The sequence below is a fragment of the Leuresthes tenuis genome, unplaced genomic scaffold, assembly GCF_036924035.1.
Source record: "Leuresthes tenuis unplaced genomic scaffold, fLeuTen1.0.hap1 SCAF_17, whole genome shotgun sequence".
NCBI classification, from domain to species: Eukaryota; Metazoa; Chordata; class Actinopteri; order Atheriniformes; family Atherinopsidae; genus Leuresthes; species Leuresthes tenuis.
This window is the reverse complement of record NW_027325371.1, coordinates 30,498,340-30,522,231: the sequence shown is the minus strand read 5'-3', so window position 1 is coordinate 30,522,231 and position 23,892 is coordinate 30,498,340. Positions and strand designations below refer to the sequence as shown.

Sequence of the window (23,892 nt, the reverse complement as noted above, 5' to 3'; positions counted from 1 at the left end):
TTAACAACACTCGTAATTACTTCCCATTTCTTTGCTGTAGCAGACCCCGTAATTCCACTGCTGACACGACTAAAAATGACAGATTTATCTTTATGAATCTCTGAAAGCAGAACTTAAATCTCAGAGCCCGTAAAGTTGTTCTTTTTGCGCCTTTAATGCCATTCTCATGACTCAACACTCAACACTTCCTGGCACAGGAAAGAGGAAGAATAGCCTTATATGTTATTATTTAGGGCTTGGAGTATGCAAATTTACAATCCTCGTGCACGTGCACTTAAACACGCACAAGTGGCATTCATCATTTATACAGGTCGTTTACACACTTTTCCCAAAGTTAAGTGCGTTTGTTAAATCTGACTTGGCGTGTTTTTATGAAATTGTCATACAAAAAAAAAGTGAGAGAAATTTAGAATAAGAATACGAAAATGTTCTTGCATGAGGCCCAATAGCTCTGTTTTTTTTGTTCAAGACTTGTAAATCACGGTTATATGTGTGTGCTCATTTTATGCATGCATTTTATTCACATGATAAGCAAGAAAAATGAAAAAGCAATAGTTGTTTTTCTCTCAGCATACAGCACAGATCCACTCACACACATTCTCTCTATCAAACTTGTTTAAACACACACACACTGAGCCTGCAGTCAGTAAGTCAGTCAGTCAAGTATTCCACTCAGCAAATATTATGCCTAATCTTCGAAATTGTAAGTCATTTTGGTCCTTTTTATTTCACATATTCATGGACAAAATATGTGATTATAAACATTTTAGTTTAGTCAGGGATTTAGGTAAACTCTTATGATATCACCTGTAACCAATTAATGATCCAATTTGAATTTTTAACTATTTTATGAGGTCCAAGGTACCTCCATAGAGTCTTAAGCAGATATAATAATAATATTAACACATATATTAATACACACCGCTACAGAACTGGAACAGATTTTCTTCAAGCTTTTTTTGCCCTCATCTTAATTTAATAATCTGTATCTGTCTGCTCCTTATCTAGTGAAAATAATTTCCACATATAATTAATAACTAATGTGTGCCTTGATCCATGGGTTATCACCCTTTCGTGCACTGAAGGTTTGCCTTTGGCACCAAGACCTTTTCACAAGCACATCTCACAAGCTTTTAACTAGTTAGATGTTAACATCCTACCTACTGACTTTCACGACTGATCTCACCTCCTGTGATACAGAGGACTCACTCAGCAGGGTTCCAGAGGTCAAAATCATGTTGGGGTTACCATAATGTTATGGAGAAAAAAACAGAGTAGTCTGACTCGTCTGGGCAGTCTCTTAGAGGATTTTTTTAACAGGTAAGAAGTACATGTACATATAAGACATAGCAGCATACAAGGAATTCCCAAAGACAGTAGAATGTCGTATTCTCTTATACTTTCTGATAACGTTCTGTGCATTCGTGGCCAAAACCCAATCTATGTCTGATGCCACTCTGTCTGAGATTTCCACAAACATCTTCTGTTGATGACCTTACCAGAGAACACCCTGACCCTACCATTGCTCCTACTGTAACTGCAGCAGTCACGCATGTGATTAATGCTTCACTGACATTGGGCACATTTCCTACCATATTCAAGCAAGCTCAGGTTACACCGCTGCTCAAGAAACCTTCCCTCCCTCCAACTCATGTGGAGAATTATCGGCCGGTCTCTCTCCTCCCGTTTCTGTCTAAAATCATTGAAAGGGCGGTCTTTAAGCAGGTCACCGATTATCTCTCACCAAACCAATCTGGGTTTAAAAGTGGACACTCCACCGAAACGGCTCTGTTAGCTGTGACAGAAGCCTTAAAAGAAGCCAAAGCGACAGCTAAGTCCTCTGTACTTATCCTGCTCGACTTATCAGTTGCATTTGACACTGTCAACCACAGTATCCTTTTGTCCATACTCTCTAGCATGGGCATCACAGGGAGAGCACACTCCTTGTTTGAATCATACCTCACTGGTCGGTCTTTCAAAGTATCCTGGCTTGGTCACACTTCTGCAGCACACCACCTCACCACAGGGGTGCCCCAAGGTTCAGTACTGGGACCTCTTCTCTTTGCCATATACACCAACTCATTGGGACAGATCATCCGATCACATGGCTTCTCATACCAATGTTATGCTGATGATACCCAGCTCTATCTGTCATTCCCACCTGACGAGCACACGGTCTCAGCACGAATCTCAGACTGTCTCTCTGAAATATCAACATGGAAGAAAGCCCATCACCTCCAACTTAACCTCCCAAAAACTGAACTGCTGGTCTTACCAGCCAAACCAACCATACACCACAGCATCTGCATCCAAACTGAATCCCTGTCTCTTGCTCCATCAAAGGTTGCTAGAAACTTGGGTGTCATGATAAATGACCAACTAACCTTCAAAGAACACGTTACCTCGGTTGCTCATTAATGCCGCTTTGCATTACTAAACATAAGAAAGATCAGACCATACCTAACCCAACATGCCACCCAACTCCCGGTGCAGGCCATGGTCATCTCCCGCCTTGACTACTGTAATGCTCTCCTAACTGGTCTCCCAGCCTGTGCTGTGAAACCTCTGCAGATGGTCCAGAACGCGGCGGCACGTCTGGTCTTCGGTCAGCCTAAAAGAACACACGTCACCCCTCTGTTCATTTAACTCCACTGGCTACCTTTAGCCGCCCGCATCAAATTCAAGTCACTGATGTTAGCCTACAAAGTGCTTAATGGAATGGCTCCCATCTACTTGAATGCTCTTGCAAAGGCTTATGTCACAACTCTGTCCCTCCGTTCGTCCCAGGATTGGTAAATGGTAAATGGACTTGTACTTGTATAGCGCTTTTCTAGTCTAACTGACCACTCAAAGCGCTTCACTACATGCCACATTCACCCCACTCACACAGATTCATACAGCACGTGCTTCATACAGCACGTCTTTCTAAGCATTCATACACATTCCTACCCCCAATGATACACTGGGGGAGCAACGTGGGGTTCAGTGTCTTGCCCAAGGACGCTTCGACATGTATCCTGGGGAAGCCAGAGTCGAACCACCGACCTTCCGATTGGTGGGCGACTGCTCTTCCTCCTGAGCTGTTGTCTATTCAATTTCAATTCAATTCAATTCAATTTTATTTATATAGCGCCAGATTACAACAATTGTCATCTCAAGGCACTTAAGTAATATAGTCCAATTCAAGCCAATTGGAATTCAATTCATTGTAATCATAATCCAATTAATTCATATAGAGCTAATTCAAAAAATTAATATCCTAGCTAAGGAAACCAACAGATTGCACCGAAATGTGTCTTCAGTCCAATCTCCCGTCCTGAGCGTGCCTGTGGCAACTGTGGAAAGGAACGACTCCCTTTTAACAGGAAGAAACCTCTGGCAGAACCAGACTCAGGAAGGGTGGCCATCCGCCTCGACCAGCTGGGGTTTGAGAAGACAGAAAAGAGGGAAAAGAGGGGGGAAAAACACCATAACGCCATTCAAAGGATATCTGTTGGAACAGGGAAACATAGGTTAATAACCACAATAATGTCACATGTACATAAAATCAATTTTGAAATTAAACAGGGGGAAAAAGAGAGCAAAGTGAGGAAAGGTGTGACAGATGAGGTCCCCCAGCAGTCTAAGCCTATAGCAGCTTAACTATGGGATGTAGCAGTGCCTACACCACGCCTAAGACAATCCAAACTCTTTTCATGTGTCGTCCCACGATGGTGGAATGACCTACCAAGCGCTACCAGAACAGGGGCGTCCCTGTCTATCTTCAAGAAGGTCTTGAAAACCCAGCTCTTCAGAGAGCATCTCCTATCCTAGCACTTACCTTGTACTTCCCTACCCCCTCTATATTTGCACTTTATCTTTCTGCACTTCCTTCTATGCCTGCACCCTATCTCTACTCTGTCACCTCTGACAGAGTCGGACTAGTGGGTTTCTTCTATGTAGTTTGTTGTTAGCTTTTTGTATAGCTTGTTATATCTTGATTTGTAAGCTTGGATAAAAGCGTCTGCTAAATACATAAACATAAACATAAACATAATCACTTCCTCCACAGCATTTAGTCTCCTGGTTTCCTTTCATTCATTGCAGAATCCTCACTAACCCTTCATGCCTTGCCACAGAAGTTAAGTCTGGTTTCCTGCCTCATGTTCTTGCCATAGTTCACAGTCCTAGTCTTGTGTCAAAGTTATTTATTCCATAGCCTTGTTTTTTCCATAGTCTTGTTTTGTTTTCATAGTCTTGTTAATTCACTGTTTGAGTAATTTTGATAATCTGGCTCAGCCGCGCTTTATGTTTTTGCCTTGCTCCTGGTTTTGTTTTTCGAATAAACCTTTTTTTAATTCAAAGAACTGCATCTGGGTCCTACCTTCCCCACGATCCCTGACACCTTCGAAAATTAAGTATGCTTTTTTCTTCTCTGCCATCTTTCCTTCGTCTGGAATATAGTGCATTCTGGGATACTAGGCTGGCCCAAGTCCTTGCAAGTCACCCCCTAGATGTATCTTTGGTTAGATGTATGGACCAAGAACACATGTGGGCACTTTGTACAATACATACTTGCCTTGATGCATACTTTGAATTCGAACAGTACTTGGGCTGAGACTGATGACATTTCATGATATACAGATAAGTACAAGTTTCCCTTTAAGCTATGCTTCCAACCTTTCAAAAGTTTATCAACTGTTCCAGCAGAAAAAAAAAAGTTGGACTTATTCTATGCCAATGTAAAATATGCATACAGCTCCTCTGCCCTGCCTGAACTAGAAAAATCAGAGCACAATCTGGTTCTCAGGAGGCTGGAGATTAACTGTGGGGATGCTTTGAATCCACAGACTGGACTACACAAATTACATCAATTTTTGTGTGGAGAGTGTTATTCCACAAGGAGAGGAAGGTGCTTCCTGAGTAAAGAAAAACCCTTGATCCCCAGTGACCTGAAAAAGCTTCTGAACATTAAAAAGAAAACCTTCAGGGAAGGAGATAGCGAGTTAGTGAGTCAAAAAAGAGTGCAAGGAGGTGTACAGAAATAGCTGGAAAGAAAGCTCCAGCAAAACAACATGAGAGATGTGTGATGGATTGGATTCTGCACATGCTCGAGATTTTTTCCCGGGATCGTCACCCGAAAGTTGAAGGAGACGATATAACTGTTGTTGTCGCCGCCATCGGAAATAAATAAACAACACAATTGAGAATGCGCCATTGTGCATTGCGTTTGTGCCATATCCATGCTCATCACAAACTAAATGTAAAGGGACATGGCTTCATCTTGCTCTTTGTTGGCCATCATTCTCGAATACCTGAGTTTGTTGTTGTTGGTGGTGGTGAAGAGGTCAACCGGAAGTGGCTCTATTAGCGATAGTTGAAATGGGTACAGCGCCTCCTATTGTACCGGGGTATGACATGCTTTGTGCCAGGGATTCGATTTATTCACCATCATATATTCAAGAATAATTAACCTTGCTCAAATAAGGAGCATAACCCAACTATGGCTATAATCAAGTTAATGTCATCATGTGACCCCACTGAATGAGTTGAACATGTATTTGAATAGGTTCAGCTCAGATCAACTCTCAGCATGCTACTCCCCTGTCTCCTGCAACATGGACCTCACAAGCTACCTGTACCTAGTGGCAGTTGGAAACCCTAACCAGAATAAGGCTGCTGATCCAGATGGTGTCAGCCCAAGGGTCCTTAAGGCCTTTGCAGAGTCAGGAGAAAGTTCCAGTGCTGTGACAAACACCCTACCTTGTTCCAGTACCTAAAAAATCTCATGCATCTGCTTCAGTGACTACAGACCAGTTACCTTAACATCCCATCTCATGAAAGTTCTGTAGAGACTGTCATTCGCTCACCTAAATAATCAAGTGAAAACATTTCAGGATGCACTGCAGTTTGCTTATCCTGGGGCTGGTGTTGGAAAATGCAATCATCTATCTGCTACAGCGAGCCTACAGTTACATCTGGACAAAGCAGGCAGTCCTATGAGGATCATGTTTGTCTTTTATGTAAGAATTTAAAAAAATACAGATGGATACCCCCACAATCAACTGGATTATTGACTACCTGACAAAAAGACTGCAGTTTGTGATACTGAATGGTTTTGTGTTAGCAGCACAGGAGAACCACAGGTGACTGTACTCTCACCATTTCTTCTCACTCTGTACACCACAGGCTTCCAGTATAACTGTGCCGGGAACTTGTTGATCACTTTGTGGCATAGTGTGAAAAGAATTGCCAAACACAAACAAAACAAAAGAGATGATTGTGGGTTTTTCAGATAACTAGGTGTAAGACAAACACTGTCCCTAGAAGAATATATATACGTGGGGTTTACCTGGACAGCAGACTGGACTAAAAGTGCAACTTTGAAGCTGTCAGACTGTACTTCTTGAGAAATATAAGGTCATTCATTGTCATCTTCTACAGGTCTTTTGTGGAGATTGCAGTCTGATTTGCAGCCATCTATTGGAATAGCAGCATCAGAGCCAGTGGCTCTGTGCTGAGGTTTGCTCTGGAGCCCTCAGAACTTATTGTTGAAAAATGCAACACAAGTTGTTTAACATAAAGAACAACATTGATGATCATCTTCATTACATCCTGTGGAAACATTCTTCAGTTCCGCTGTAATAAAAAAAGAAACGGGAAGTATATAGGTCTATAGTTAGATTAGATTCTGAGACTTCCGGCAAGATGGTGGACCAGGTGCATCGTTTCTTCTGAGCGCTGTCTGTTTGTCCCAATTTTTCAACAACTTCGCCATCCAATTAACTTTACCTGACCCCTTAAGCCTTATACTGGTTTGACATTCAATACTGTTAAAGAATTGAGCGATGAAACCAACTGCTCCAGCCCGCGGAAATACGACTGTCTGTCATCACAACTACGCGGCTAAGATGGACACTTTCACCGAGAGCCTCAAAAGAAAAGACCCATTTTCTCCAGTTAAAAACCAACCGTCCGCCAAAAGGAAAGACCAGACTACTGACAAAAGCACGAAGGTCGTCCTGGAAGTGATAAAACAGCTCACCGATGAAGTGGATATTCTCGGCACCCAAATACAAAAGAACTCAGTTATGCTGGCTAGCATGGCTAAAGCGGTTGAGTTTTATGCGGAGGACATCAAAGACTGCAAAACTAAAAACCAAAAACTAAAATCCCCGAAGTGGTCAGCGATTTTTAAAAAAAACACACAAAAAAAACGCTGAGTTATTGGGAATTGTCCTGGAGATTAAACAGTACAAGGGTTGTTGGACCCTCCGAAGGAGAACCAAGGAGGTAATACACGAGATGTGGTCACTAACCTGCTGATCAAAATCTCACCCCCACGGGTCCACGACATCAACTATATTGTGGACTAGTGATGGGATACTCGATTCCTTTTATTGACTAAAGTGAATCGGGTTTATGAGTCACTTGAATCAGTCACCGAGAGCGTGCGCCATGGAATGTACAAACAGGTTCCAAACCACTCCAGTCCCCAAATTATTGGGAAAAAGACTGAAAATCAAGAAGTCTCCAAGACAAAGATTTATTTTTCTTTCTCTCTAAATAAATGCAAACAGCCAATAAATTAACATTCAGTGTGAAACAGTGCAAAATTATAATAAAATGTATGAAACTGTGCATAAATAGAACATTTGAATAACCTAAACAATTGTACAAAAATAAGAATATTCTAACATTCAACAGTGCACCATTAGAATAAAATCATTATGTTCAGAATGAATGAACTCCCGCTACCTTCAAATTGAAGCCGGGAGAGAGAGAGTGAGAGTGAGCTGTGAGCTGCCTATGAACCACGAGTCGGGTATGATGAGTCCTAAATCGTGCGGAGCAGCAAATATACAGTACAGCTGAACTAGTAATTATACTTCATTTAGATGATCAATACAAAGAAAAATTAAATAAATTTACTTCAGATACTTTTAGAGCCGCATCATGTAACATCATACAAAGTCAACACCATACTTGTAGTATTTCCGGTTTGCAAATAAGGCTTGTTTATAGGGTCACAAAAAGACAGATTATACGTAATATATTCATGATGAATATATTATAAGAGATACACGTTTGGTCAATAAAGTTGAAAAACAAAACAAAAAAGCACATGCCTGATAACAGGCCTTATACCTAAATCATTATCTATGATCAAAAAATTATCTTTTGCTTTTTGTGAACACAAGTTCCAAAAAATGTAAAATGAACACAGTAAAGCATATATGAATGCATATACAACAGAAGTTCTGTTGTGTCATATGTAACTACACAATAAAATCGTTCCTTCACGTTAGCCTAAATTACTTTGCATTGTCCTAGTTGGGTTGCCGTGCCTCAGCTACTGGCGCATGCGGCACGCAGATATAGTGTGGCTATATCTAAAATATATACTGTATATATTTTTATATATATATATTAAACAAAGTATGGGGAATGACGGAGCAAGTCGGTGACGTAGAGATTGCAGTGTCCATAGCAACCACTGTAACAAGGTTTTTTTTTTTAAGGAGATACTAAAATCTTTGACGAAATTAATAAAACCAAAGGTCGTCTACATTCCCTGAACTAAGGCTATGAAAATATTATGCATAGTTCTCGCTAGAAATGCCATCGAAATGCATGCAGATGCATTCTTAGAATTATAATTCTTATATTTTTCATAGAAAACAGTCTGTTTTAAAAGTGACCTGCTTCCGATTCGAAAATGTCAGATTCAATGTGACTTGTGCTGTTCACACTATCAAAAGCAAATCTGATATGGGTCACATATGAGCGAAAAAATCGGATTCAGGTCACTTGCAACTGCAGTGTGACTGTAGCCTTTCAAATGTGGTACTGAATCGTATATGTATCTGATTTATTTATTTATTTTTTTAATGCAACTGCAGTCTGAACAGTCAGGTCGCATTTAATGCGACTTTGACGTCACTCTGACCCACGCTGCACTGCTCCCGTCAATCGTGCCAGCTTTGGATTGGACAGGTCTTTTATTACTAAGATTATTATTAGTGTTGTTGTTAGTGTTGCTCTGCTCAGACTCATGGGAGACGTGCTTGTTTCCTGCCGTTTCCATAGTGATAGCAGTGCGCCAGAGAAATTTATATTATACTTTTTTTCAGCGTGAGAAATACCAGGTGTGTCGTGTCAGTTTGAGAACTTGTTGAAATGCGTGTGTCTCGTGAGACTTGAGAGCCCTGATTTGTAGCATTAAGCCTTACAGTCCTGCAGTACCGGTTGCCGTTGCCATAGTTGCTTCAATAAACACCATTGTGGCGTGGTCTATGCGCATGATGTCATCAATGATCAACTGCGCATGCGGGTCACTTCAGGAGCATGAGCTGTTCACACAGAAATCCATAGACAGGCCACATTTCAATTCAATTCAATTTTATTTATATAGCGCCAGATTGTCATCTCAAGGCACTTAAGTAATATAGTCCAGTTCAAGCCAATTGGAATTCAATTCATTGTAATCATAATCCAATTCATTCATATAGAGCCAATTAAAAAATTTATATCCTAGCTAAGGAAACCAACAGATTGCACCGAAACTTGTCTTCAGTCCAATCTCCCGTCCTGAGCCTGAGGCGACTGTGGAAAGGAACGACTCCCTTTTAACAGGAAGAAACCTCTGGCAGAACCAGAATCAGGAAGGGTGGCCATCCGCCTCGACCAGCTGGGGTTTGAGAAGACAGAAAAGAGGGAAAAGAGGGGGGAAAAACACCATGACGCTATTCAAAGGATATCTGTTGGAACAGGGAAACACAAGTTAATGACCACAATAATGTCACATGTACATAAAATCAATTGTGAAATTAAACAGGGGTAAAAAGAGAGCAAAGGTGTGACAGATTAGGTCCCCCAGCAGTCTAAGCCTATAGCAGCTTAACTATGGGATGTTTCAGGATTACCTGAGCCACCCCTAACTATAAGCTTTATCAAAAAGGAAAGTTTTAAGCCTAACCTTAAAAGTGTAAAGGGTGTCTGCTTCCCGGACATTTACTGGCAGCTTATTCCACAAGAGAGGGGCCTGATAACTGAAGGCTCTACCTCCCATTCTACTTTTAGAAACTCTGGGAACAACAAGTAAACCTGCAGTTTGGGAGCGAAGTGCTCTGTTAGGAAAATATCTTACAATGAGATCTTTAAGATATGATGGAGCTCGTTCATTAAGAGCTTTATATGTGAGAAGAAGAATCTTAAATTCTATTCTGAATTTAACAGGGAGCCAATGAAGATAAGCTAAAACTGGAGAAACATGATCTCTCCTGTTAGTTCTCATCAGAACTCTGGCTGCATTTTGGATCAGCTGGAGGCTTTTCAGAGAATATGTGGGACAGCCCAATAATAAAGAATTACAGTAGTCCAATCTTGAAGTAACAAATGCATGAACTAGTTTCTCTGCATCACCCTGAGACAGGATGTTCCTGATTTTAGCAATATTACGAAGGTGAAAGAAGGCGGATGGAGTGGAATGGGAGTGTTAGCATTTAAAGAGATAATGTGAACAGCCAAACAAAAAAAATCGGATTTGAGCAGTAAATCGGAATTGTGCATTAAGACCTGCAGTGTGAACTTAGCCTTAGACCGGTCACATTATTGAACACTAATTATAAGATTGTAACCCTTGTTTATGCCAATAGATTAAAAAGTAACCTAAACAAAATTATAAGTGACTCCCAATCTTGATTTATGAAGAATAGATCCATTCACAACAACATTCGTTTGGTGATTGAGCTTCTTGATAACAATAATTTAATAGAAGACGATGCTGTATTTTATATTTTGACTTTTATAAAGCCTTTGACTCAACTGAGCATCCCTTTATTTTTCAGTGCTTAAAACTTTTAGACTTTAGGAATAAATTTGGAGCCATTATAGAATCTATTCATTATGATGCAAACAGCTCTATTTCACCACCAGGAGGCACATCACCAAGATTTCCTATCAAACGTGGGGTCAAACAAGGCTGTCCCAGTTTTCCATTTCTCTTTAGAACTGCCACAGAAATGCTTCGTATCTTTATTAAAAATTCAAACATTGCTCCAAACACTATTGGGTTACCTGTTGTCATCGGGGCTTAAACTTAATGTGAACAAATGTGAGTTAATGCCAATTCATCGCAGTGATTTAACAGAAGCAAACAACATTCCTATAAAATCAGCTGTTAAACACTGAGGAATACATATATCTAACAACCCAACTGAGAGAGAAAATATGAATGTGTGGAGTGTAATAACTGAATGTCAAACTAAACTCCTGGTTATTAAGAGACATCAGTTTACTGGGCCCAGTTTTTCTCACTAAGATGAAAGCATATCGAGGTGCGTCTATCCAGCAGATTCCTTGGCCATCCCCAACAGGGTCATTAAGAAGGTCAATCAAATTAATTTTGATTATATCTGGAGGAAAAAGATACACTATATTAAGAGGACAGAGATGACCAAGGCATACAAAGATGGGGCCTACTGGCTGCTGATTTTGACTATCAACTGCGAATCGTAGGCTGAAAATTAACAGGTTAAAATCCCTCCTTAACACTAAGAGCTTCTGGTATCATATCCCCAGAGAAATCTTCCAAAAACTTGGTGGCATTGAGTTTTTGTTTAAATGGGATTTTAATATTCCTAAACTTCCTGTTAAATGATCCGTTTCACCAGCTAGTCATTTCATATTGGAAACTCCTGCACAATCATAACTTCACTCCCACAACACGCCCATATGGAACAATAGATACATCACAAAGAAAAACAAGTCGCTGTATATCAGGGACTGGAAGGATAAAGGTATTTGGTCTGTAATTAATTTAGTTGACAATGAAATGTATGATAACATGAAAATGATTGCCTCAAATATCATCTGATTATCAATCGTAATTAATTTGCATTCATAATGAAAGACATCCCTAAACCTACTAGAAGACATTGTTTATGGTGTTATTATGGTTAACAGTGAATGTGACTTTCTAGTGAATAACATTATTTTTGGTAAATTTTTCATACATAAATGTAAATATAAAAATGTAAAACCCATATTTTTTTTTGTATTCCATAAAGACTTTCTTTCCTTCACCAAAGCCCTTAAAGGGAAAGTTCTGTTTTTTTAAACCTGGACCTTATTTCTAGCTGTATATACATTCATATGTGTATATATATATACACACATATATATCAATGAATTATGAATATTTTTATAACAGTAAATGTATATCTAGTAAAAGTTGCAGAATGAGACACGGTAAATAAATAGGTAAAAATGAAAGTACAGCTATATATATATATATAGATAGATAGATATAATGAGAGCTTGTAAAGATTGCTTCCAAAAAAATAAGAAATGCTGCAACAATATAATTTCCATTTGAGATAGACAAAGTCTTTTTAATTCAATATTAAAGAAAATGTTCATATTGGTTAGTTATGTTTACAATATGTTTACTGGAAAATATTTGGTAAAAGTACAGCAAGGTATAACAATATCCAGTGGAACTAAAAACACTTCTACCACTGTCCCCAAATTTTGTTCTAGCCTTCAAACATATACATATCTTCACATCAGGAGTCACTGTGGTAAATGAGGATGTGAGCATATGTGTTAGTGAACGCAAACACATACTGTATGCTCCTCCATCTGATTTACACATAATTAAACTTCTGTTTCTTCACCTTCCTTCTCATCTTTACAATAGCCATATTACAAAAGAAGTGCAATAGCAGCAGTTGCATGTTTGTTGCTTGTTTGTGTTTGTGTATCTAGTTTTCCATAATGACACATGAAATTACTAAGTCATAAGAAATCAACCATAAAGGCAGCTTTTGAGTATTTTGTTTATCTCTCTGAATGTGGGCTGATTTTGTGTCTGTGCTATATGCAGCCATGAAGATGCAAGTCATGGAATATTACAGATGTGTAGTTGTAATTAATTTAAAACTATTTTAAATTGATCTAACATAGAATATTAATGACGATTGAGGACTCAAAGGCCATTAAGACCACTGCCATCATACTGCATGGTGGTCTTTGTTGGGATTTCTGTCAGCTTTTCCTTGTTTTTGCCCTTAATATATATCTTTGACTTTCCTTTTTATCTTATTGGACAATTTTCTTCTGTACTTTCTCTATATAATATTGAATAATTTTTCATTTTCATTTTGCTACCCCCACTGCTGCTCCACACATTAATATCATTTCAAATCCCATTTTCTCAGACTCTAAGCAAAACGGTGACGCAGCGACCAATGCAGCAGCCCTGGCCAATGAGGACTGCCCCACCATTGACCAAGTACTTGGGGATGAGCGCAGCCCAGCTACGGGAGGCCTTGGCTCCACCACAAGCCGCGAGCGCTACCCACATGACCGAGCCTGTTTTCTGCTGAGCGCAGGGGAGTTCCAGCGCACCACAGATGGGAATGTTCGAAAAGGTAAGGGAACACTGAAGAAGAGTGGAGTGGAGTTGGAGGGGGGTGGTATTGGTTGTGAATGGGTAAAAATCGTGGGCTGTCTCTTGATATATGGTCTTGGTGATTGATGCGCAAACTGTGTAGTCTGCAAAAACATCAACACACACACACACACACACATATCGTATGTTCTAACCATATGCATTACCAGTGACAAAAAGACAAATATCTCAAAGCAGGCAGGCACTATACAGCCAACATTGAATAATTAAACATATTGTTGTATTTAAAAAAAAAAAATGAACGCCTAAAAATGCCTAAATTCTATCCTAAGGTAAAGTAACTATTACACAAAATAAACAATTAATAACATTCCCCCAGTTATCATTGTGAGATAGCTCAGTTCCAACATTCCCTTGACACATGACATGACCGTATGGCACAGTGCATCAGTCAAAAGTTTGGATACAACTACTCTGCATTAATATTTAATCTGACATTCTGGTCATTTTCATTTAAAAAAAATTTAAGTAGCTGAAAAAGTCCCCTTTACCGTAACTTTTTGTTGGTCAAAGAACACAGTTTAGCTCAGACAAATTCAGATTCTGCACTGAGGTGGATTGATAGTCAACACTGGCTTTAGAGCTGGCTTTTTTTTTAGTTTTTAGCAGTCACATGCATGGCAGGGGAGGATAAAACAGGGAAACTTAGTTAGCTGCAGTCTGCATCCTTGCCACCAGATGACCGTAAATCCTACACACTGCTCCTGTGAACTGTCTTCATGCAGATAATTTTTTCCTTGTTAATTCACAGGAAGATATTGGGATACAGATAGCAACAATGCAATTCTAATATTCTTTCCCTTTTTTATTGTTGACAAAATCAGTGAAAAAATGGAAGTTATTATTCAGCTGATGACATAGCCTTATCTCAGTGTACCTGACCTCTAGTCGCAGTAAGTTATCTCTTTTTTTTAATTGTTATTATTATTATAAAGTGTAGACTGCATATAAAGATGGATTAAATAACTGTTTAACAATTTCAGCTCATTTCAATGAGTGTGAGTTAAATTCATATAGTTCACAAAAAAAAAAAACTCAGCAATTCCGGCCTTATATGCATTTGGCAACAGTGGGAAGGTAAACAAATTATATTTTTCAAGACTCAGGAAGGGGGACCATCAGCTTCAACCAGGAAGAGAGACCAGGACAGAGAGAGACAGCAACATCAAATGATAGATGCTGTGCAGCTTGATCAAGCCAGTAAGTGCTGATCAGAAACGTGAAACTCCAAAGATATCTGCAGAAAGGAACGGGGGAAAAAAAAGGAAGGTTCAAGATGCCCAATTATGACATACAAAGGCATGTGTTTACCTTTGAATGTGCTGGTTCTGACTCATTACAAAGCATATTCTATGTTCTACATTGTGGAACTATACAGGCTACTAACAGGTCTGAAATATGCAATATCCCCTTTATTGATAATTATATTTACAGATAATCATAAAACCTTGATGGTGTCCCGGTCTCTGAGACACTGTATTTGGGTCCAGCCAGATCCTTCACGGTTTATTCTCAGTGAAGCATTGGAGCGAGAGCTTGCAAGTGGTTTCCAATCTATAGGTTTGGGCGGCAAAAATAAAAAACTGAAACATGTACAGTCTCTGAGGAGACAAGTGTTCATGTTTTTAACTCACCATCACAAATGTTGGACATGTCATTCAGAGTTAAATATCAAGAGGGTCACTACATGGTGTATGCCAGTACAGGCAGCATTAAATGCTTTGAATGCAGGGATGTGAGCCACAAACGAGCAGCTTGCCCTCATAGGATGTCGGAGGAGCAGGCTTAACTGGCAAACCTGCCCGCCGACACCTCTGCAAGTGCTGATGCCGCACCGGGGGAGATCTCCTCCCCACCAGCCGATGTTGATGTTGGGAGGGATGTAGTGGTTGGACAGGAAGTATAAGTAAAGACAATAAGACTCATGTGGCGTGACGACTCCGCCCTCTCTTCTGGTCGTCCCTTGTTGGTTTTTCTTACAGGCTCATTTCAGGTAGATGGGTGGAGATGATGAGCAGATGACATGCACCTGGGCCGCCAGGACCCAGGTTATTTAGTTGGTTCCTGATTCCCAATTTCTCTCTCTCTCTGACCACTTGCAGCCTGTTTGGGTTTGTGTTTCTTTGTTTTATCATCACCACACCTCACTTACGTACATCCTTGCATACATTACTGACTTTATAGATTACGGACTTATTTATTATGTAGTTTAGGGTTGTACTTCTTGTAAAGACATTTTCAGATTAAAGTCACTTAAAAAGTGTGTACTTTGTCATGAATCACGAGCCTGGTCGTGACAAAATCGGGGCTCATCAACTTATTTTGGAGTGGATTTAGACTTACTATTTCATAGGTTTCAGTCAGTTTGTGCCAGTTTCTTGGTTCGTTTTGGGACTGTTTGTTCAGGGTGGTAGAGTTCCAAGTTGCTACTCTGCTTTTGGCTACTGATGCAGTTGTTGGGAGATTCACACATGTATGACTGGTTTGAGCAAATGGTAGTCCTTTTGATTGTTTTGATTCACTAAGTTGTCATCCAAATTTTATTCGACGCACACCGCTGCAGCACAGCTCATTCACTGCGGTAAGGACATCCATCTTACTCAAAGTCGTCGTTCACGTCGTCAAAATTTGATAAATATCCTGCCATGTTGCACAAAACTATCAGTAGCAAACTGTGTGAAGTTAGCCAACTGTCACAGAGAACGGAGAAAATAAGATGCGCTGCAACAGCGCGCGTCAATGACGTCATCCAGTCATGAAAGTATTGGTGAAATAAAGACAGATAATGCCTTATTTAGAGGCTGCATCGTCTAAGCCCCGTTCACTCCGTTATATGGATGTCGAGGAATCAAAATTTTGGTTCGTCGTTGATGTAATTATGTCATTTTTAGTTTTTATCTAAACTTTTTTTAGGGATTTTTAGTGATCTGCTTTTTACTTACATTTCATTTTTATTTTTTTATTTTTTTTGACAATGTGCACTGCCACCAGTACTAGAGCAGTGTACACAAGAGAAGAACTGTTGGCACTGTCAAGGATTGGTCGCGGAATTAAACATGCAATTCCGACCGAATTTAAAAATTAAAAAAAAATAAAATAAAAATGGATGCTGTATGGATGCAGAGCTGGAGAAAAACAAAAGGCAAAGAGGGACAACAGGAGGTGGAGGTACAAGCCTTCTCTATCCTCGGTGATGATGGGAAACTCGCTACCTAACAAGTGTGATGAGATAGAGGCGCTTGTGCGGAACCAACAGCTTGAGAGCAGTTTGATCTGTCTGTCTGAGTCCTGGCTGAACGACAACACACCAGACTCATGTGTGGAGATACCCGGCTTCACAGCCGTACGAGCAGATCGTGACCAGAGTACGAGCGGTAAGCGGAAAGACAAGGGTATTATCCTGTTTTTTTAATCAGAGATGGGTTAACCCCCCGCAATGTGACCGTTAAGGAGAGGATATGTTGTCCAGACATTGAAGTGCTGTCAGTTGGTTTCCGTGCGTTCTATGCGCCCAGAGAGTTCCCATATACAGTCGTCATCGTAGTTTACATTTCATTGAGGGCAGCACCGACAACGGCGTGTGACGTCATCCATGACGCCGTTGCGAGGATACAGACCCTGCATCCTCAGGCATTTATTGCAATTAAAGTGGAGTTCAACCAAGTCTCTCTATCCTCCTGCCTGACTGGCTTTGTACAGTATGTGGACTGTCCAACATGTGGAGAAAAGACATTAGATCTGTTTTATGCTAATGTGAAGGAGGCTTACAGGGCAGTGTCTCTTCCACCACTGGGTAGATCTGATCGCAGCATGGTCTATCTCCAACCCACATACAGACCTTGTGTACTAAGTCTTTGTGTGTACAAAGACTTCCTGTTACTACCAGATCTTTCAGGAAGTGGTCACCAGAGGCGAGTGATGCATTGAGAGACTGCTTTGATGTCACAGACTGGGCTGTACTGCTGGAGGAAGAAGAAATGGACATTGACATGGACAGGAGGGTCAGCACCATCACAGACTACGTTAACCTCAGTAGGGACACTGTGATTCCAGTGAGGACTGTAAGGTGCTATCTTAATAATAAACCATGGCTCACCAGTGACATCAAAGACCTCCTGAACCAGAAAACGATGGCGTTCCAGAATGGGGAATGGAGAAAGGCAAAGGAATGTACAACAGGAGCTTAAAAAGACACTACGTCGAGCTAAGGTGGAGTACAAGAAAAAGGTAGAGAGACAGCTGGAGAACAATAACACCAAGGAGGTGGAGGGGCATGCGGACCATCACTGGATACAGACTGAAAAACTCTATCTGTGGAAGGTGATGTGGACAGAGCCAATACTTTCAATCAATATTACAACAGGTTTGATAGTGTGGCTTTTTCCACCTCTGCTGCTGCTCCCTCCACCCCCACCACTACAGCTGTTTCCTCCATACTGCTTCTACTGCCCAGCTGTACTTCCACCTCAATGGTAACTCGCATCGTCAAGCCTCCTCCTCCGCCTGACTGCACCTCCACCTCTGCAGCAACTCTCACCAACAGGCTTCTTCTGTCCAGCTGTACCTCCACCTCTTGGGCAGATTCCACCACCATGTCTCATGAGTTAAGCTACACTTCCACCTCTGCAGCAGCTTCCACCACTAAACCTCCTGATCCAACTGCACATCCACCTCTGCGGCAGCTACCACATCCAGGCCTCCTGAGCCCAGCTGCACCTTCACAGCTGTGGTTGCTCCCACCGCCTGGCCTCCTCAGTTCAGCTGCACCTTCACCTCTGCAGCAACTCCCACCACTTACCCTCTTCTGTCCAGCTGCACCCCCATCTCTAAAATTGATAGCAACATCACTCCTGTCGTCATCCCTCCACTACAACCTCTTTGTCTAAGTATAGAGGAGGTTGGAGCTGAGCTCAGGAGACTTCAGTCAGGGAGGGCTGCAGGCCCAGATGGAGTCTGTCCAAGGCTTCTGAGAGACTGTGCTGGTCAAGTAGCTGTCCCTCTTCATAGGCTCTTCAATGTGAGCCTTCAGATGAAAAAAGTCCCGGTGCTGTGGAAAACTTCTTGTCTCATACCGGTGCCCAAATTAGGGCAACCGCTGGAGCTGAATGAATACAGACCAGTGGCTTTGACATCTCATATCATGAAGACCTTGGAGAGACTCCTTGTTCGTTGCATGAGATTGCAGGTTGCTGAGGATCTTCACCCCCTCCAGTTTGCCTACCAGAAACGCATAGGAGTGGAAGACGTGATTCTGTACAAGCTGCATCGGGCATATGCTTATCTGGCTGTGCCTGGTTCATATATGAGAATCATGTTCTTTGACTTCCCCAGTGCCTTCAACACCATACGGCCTCCCATACTGAAAGACAAGCTTCAAGGTATGGTTGTGGCCCCCTCCCTGACATTGTGGATTATAGACTATTTGACTGCAAGACCACAGTATGTCAGGATGGGGAGATGTGTTTCTGGAACACTAGAATGCAGTACTGGGGCACCGCAGGGTACCGTTTTGGCTCCTTTTCTTTTCACCCTGTACATATCACACTTCAGGTACAACTCAGAGTCCTGCCACATACAGAAGTATTCTGATGATACGGCTGTTGTGGCATGTGTGCGCGGTGGACAGGAGAAGGCGTACAGGGACCTTGTGGAGTCCTTCTATGGCTGGACCAAAAATAACTTTTTGCTCCTGAACACTACCAAAACCAAAGACCTGGTGGTGGACTTCAGCAGATCTAAAACTCCATACCAGTTAGTCTGCATTGATGGAGGGGATATAGGGACTGTTCAGACCTGCAAATACCTGGGGGTGGTGCTGGATAATAAACTGGAGTGGTCTGCCAACATAGAAGCAGTGTACAGGAGGGGCCAGAGCCGTCTCTTCTTCCTGAGACGGCTCAGGTCCTTCGATGTCTGCAGTGATATAATATGCATGTTTTATCACACTATCATTCAGAGTGCACTGTTCTATGCTGTTGTCTGCTGGGGGAGTTGCACTACAGACATAAACTGTAAACGCCTGGACAAACTGGTAAAAAAGGCCAGTTCTGTTGTAGGCAGAAGACAAGACCCTCTAAGTGCTGTGGTGGAGCAACAAATGAGGAGGAAATTATATTCTGTTTTGGATAATAATAGACATCCTCTCCACAGCATCCTGGCAGGTCAGAGGAGCAGCTGCAGTGAGAGGCTGCAGGACTGAGAGGTTCAGGAGGTCCTTTGTCCCCACAGCCATAAGACTTTTTAACAGTGACTGCTGACATGTTCTTCTAAAATTTATTTTATTGATGTAATAATTTATTATTATTATATCATATTATCATTATTGTTGTTGTAAAGTATGAAATCATTGTAAATATTTATCATTTTTTGGGCTACTAGACTCATTTGAATTTCCCCCACTGGGGGATGAATAAAGTATTTTTCTATTCTATTCTATCATCCTCAATGTTATGCACTGAGCTTAGTCATGATTGGGAGGAGGGTTTGCCTTGGTTGTTGCTGGCTGCAAGAGAGATAGTTCAGGTGAACACTGGTTTTAGTCCAAATGACCTGGTTTTTGGACATTCAGTGTGTGGTCCCCTGGCAGTTTTGCAGAGTGGTTGCAAACAGTCAGAGCCACCATCAAACTTGATTGACTATGTGAATGGTTTTCAACATAGGCTATATATGGGAAAATGGCAAAACACAGACTATAAAAATAACAAAAGAAGATGAAATCACTGTTTGATTGTGAATGAAAACAACAGCAGTTCAGTCCTGGTGAGCAGGTCATGTTTCTGTTGCCAGTTGTTTTCTGGAAACAGAAAGTCAATGCTTTATTCGTGTCTGTTTTTCTAAACAATATACAAGGAAGTAAATTAAAAGTACAAAAAAACATTACTAGCTGATCAACAAAATATGCTAAAACAGCTCGTGTTTCCAAATCCAGTACCTTCTTGTTTTTGTATTTACAATGAAACCTGAATTTTTATTTATTTTTTCTCTTTCCCTTTTTGTAGTCTCATATATTGTTGTAGGGAAAGTATTTGTAAGAGATGTTTTGATCAGATGAAAACCTCATTTCACAAGAGGCCTTTAAAGTCAAAGCAACATACTCAATTCAATTTTATTTATATTGCACCAAATTACAACAATTGTCATCTAAAGGCACTTAAATAATATAGTCCAATTCAAGCCAATTGGAATGCAATTCATTGTAATCATAATCCAATTCATTCATATAGAGCCAATTCAAAAAATAATATCCTAGCTAAGGCAACCAACAGATTGCACCGAAACTTGTCTTCAGTCCAATCTCCCATCCTGAGCGTGCCTGTGGCGACTGTGGAAAGGAACGACTCCCTTTTAACAAGAAGAAACTTCTGGCAGACCCAGACTCAGGAAGGGTGGCCATCCACCTCGACCAGCTTGGGTTTGAGAAGACAGAAAAGAGGGAAAAGAGGGGGGAAAAACACCATAACACCATTCAAAGGATACCTGTTGGAACAGGGAAACACAAGTTAATAACCATAATAATGTCACATGTACATAAAATCATTTGAGAAATTAAACAGGGGGAAAAAGAGAGCAAAGTGAGGAAAGGTGTGACAGATGAGGTTAAGGGCATCTTAGCAATCAATAATTGTTCCTTTGGCCTCATGGCTTTAATGGCTTGTTTCCACCAATGTGGGTATTCTGTCTTTTATTCCATCTGATGGACAGACTATGCCCTCTGCTGTTCATTGTAAGAAATAGCTTTTTTTTGGATGAATGAATTTCCTGTCAGCACTAGTAGAGGCTCATGTTAACAAATTTCCCACCAACTTTTATGGAATATGCACAAGGAATCAATGTGACGGAATGACATTTATTATACAAGTGGAGAAGTAAGTGAAAAGAGATTGGTCTGCACAAAAGTAATTTTTTCTGAAAATGAAAAATGTATGAACCATATATACTTATTTTTATTATATTTTTCTCCTTAATACTTCTTTAAAATACTTTTAACATTTTCTCTTATATTAAGACATTTTTTTTATTTTTGTTTTACTGTCTGCTTTATTCTGTGTTATCCAGGAGGCCGAGAGTGACATAATTTTAATTACAATATGTCTGTGTATGTATTGCAGAAATTTACAATAAAGCTGACTTTGACTTTGACTTACTGAGCCAGACAACAGTGCTATTCCATAGATAGATAAAACAATAATATATAACTTTTGTTTACGTTAGAATAATTTAGAAAAGATGAGATTAGAGTATGCTCAAGTGGAATAGATTAGATCAAAGTAAACAGTAATTCTATTTTAACCAAAACTAGATTTAGTTTTTAAAAGACTGGAATAGTCTTAATTAAATAAGAATCTATTCAAAATCTTTAATTGGATTTAATTACATAATTATTTTCTATATTTATATGCTCGATGTGCAGTACTACCACACTAAGTACTAAGAGTTGTGTAAATAAGAAAACAAGAACATCAAAAAATGACACAGTGGAGATACTAAAAAGTTATGCTGGCTTAACTTTCCCAAGTTTAATGTACTCAGACTAGAAATAATGTCAGCATAATACAGAATATGAGGGCTTGCAGTACACATAGAATTGAGAGTAAACATAAGGAATATGTACACACATACACACACAAACAGAGAGAAATTCTTGCAATTTGCTTAAAGTTTTTTTCTAATTTCACACAATCCTGTATAATAGGGGATTGACATGTTTTTTGTGAATGTCTGTGTTTGTATAAGATGCCATTTTTATTTCTGTAATAGTGTCAGAAACAGCTCCTTTTTAAACAGTAGATTACATGTTTCTACTACATCGTGTAACTGATAGTCCTGCCAAACAATTGCATCATAAGGACAATGACAAGCAAGCTAGCTTTTCAAACTCTGATTTACCATGCAGCACTTTAAAATGTATTTTGGCATCTAGGACTAAATAATTACACAACCTTATTTGTCAGTTTCCTTTTTCTAAGTTGTATTTGATAGAAAGATGTGATTATTTTACAGCTGTGCTATGTACCCATAGTTTACAGCCATAAAATTAAAAAACTGAAAACTGTTTACTCCACAGTATATATCATACATTTACTTAACCTATCCTATAAGTATTGATGCTCAAAAATAAATGGTATGCAGACAATAGTCAATGGTTAAAATAGATCTTTAAATAAACTGTCCTGCAGCAGTATGTCATGGCTGGTTGGTTTGAAATGAAAACACTTTCGGAAAAAAATGTTTGATTATTTTTAATATCTAGAAGAAACAAAGAAACGTAATAGTCCAGAATTAAAAAAAAAAAAAATCTTACATGTTTCCACTGAGAAAAAATGTGAATAGAAGTATGCAGGATGAATGATTGAGGACTTCATGTTTTCATTAAATTCAATCAACCTGCAGCACATGTGGAATCACACAAAGCAACTTATGATTTGTAACAGTTTTCTTCAGCTCCTAAAATATCTCTCATTCAGTAGATGACCTTACTAAGGTGCACCTCACAGTCACTAATGAAATGCTTTTTGTCAGGGAGTTTTAATTCTATGATTTTCTTCCATTTTGAACCTTTAAAACATAATTTCAGGTGGAGTGAATATTCAAGAGTTTTTAGGCTGAGGACAAGTTGAATATTGCAGACAGGAGCTTTTTTTGTTCAAATTTAATGGTCGTTTACTCAAGAACTTCTTTATAAAATATTACCCTTGTGTTTGCTATATCTATATTTTTATTATTTTTAGAATTACTGTAAGATAAAAAGCGGATCATGTACCCTGAGGAGGAATCAGCACAGACTTAATAGCTTTATGCACACACATTCCAAGCTTCCCCTGTGTCAAGACTTTGGCCCTATATGCATGTCTCTGTTTACTGGTCTAACTATGTTTGTGTGGAAGAGATATGCCTTCCCTCATTGCATCTACACTATATTGTCACCACCAATGAGAAGAGGTCATGAGGACAGAGTGCGTCTAAAGATGAAACTTTATAGTGCAGATCCATGTGTGATGTGTGCTCTTACTGTTGTTATTCTTATGCTGGTACTGTCTCTTTCCCCAGGTTGTGCCAGATCATACTTTTGTATGTTGGCTCTAGTTTGTCTGTGTTACACTATCATCTTTTTGTTTGTCTGTTTTGTTTTCTTTCTGTACATCCATCCTTTGTCAGTCCTGTGTTTTGTGAAATATTCAGTTTTTCCCTCCTTCTGCTCCACTTCTTTCTCCTCCTTCACTTCCTCTCACCCAGTCTCTTATCACTAGGGTGAAAGGTACCATGAACCAAACAATCTATTTTTCTCTGCTTCATGTGTTGACAAAACAATTTAAAACAATTTAGTTTGCAGTACTGTATCAATTTTATCATTGAAAATTGGAAAATTTGACAGTTTGGCTAAACATCATTGTTAAGCAATGGGTGTAAGAGTGACAGTTGCTACTGTGCACTGGTTC

General features: G+C 39.9%; 1 protein-coding gene across 4 annotated transcripts in view; it reads left to right on the top strand.

Annotated features, from left to right (window-relative positions):
- The window catches only part of LOC140272973 (voltage-gated potassium channel KCNC1-like), a 174,524-nt gene that overhangs the window by 106,087 nt on the left and 44,545 nt on the right, over window positions 1-23,892 (top strand). For all 4 annotated transcript variants that reach the window (XM_072368499.1, XM_072368498.1, XM_072368497.1 and 1 more), the window contains exon 4: window positions 13,203-13,415. In XM_072368499.1, coding sequence (XP_072224600.1) covers window positions 13,203-13,415 — 213 coding nt within the window. The remainder of the gene's footprint in view (window positions 1-13,202; window positions 13,416-23,892) is intronic.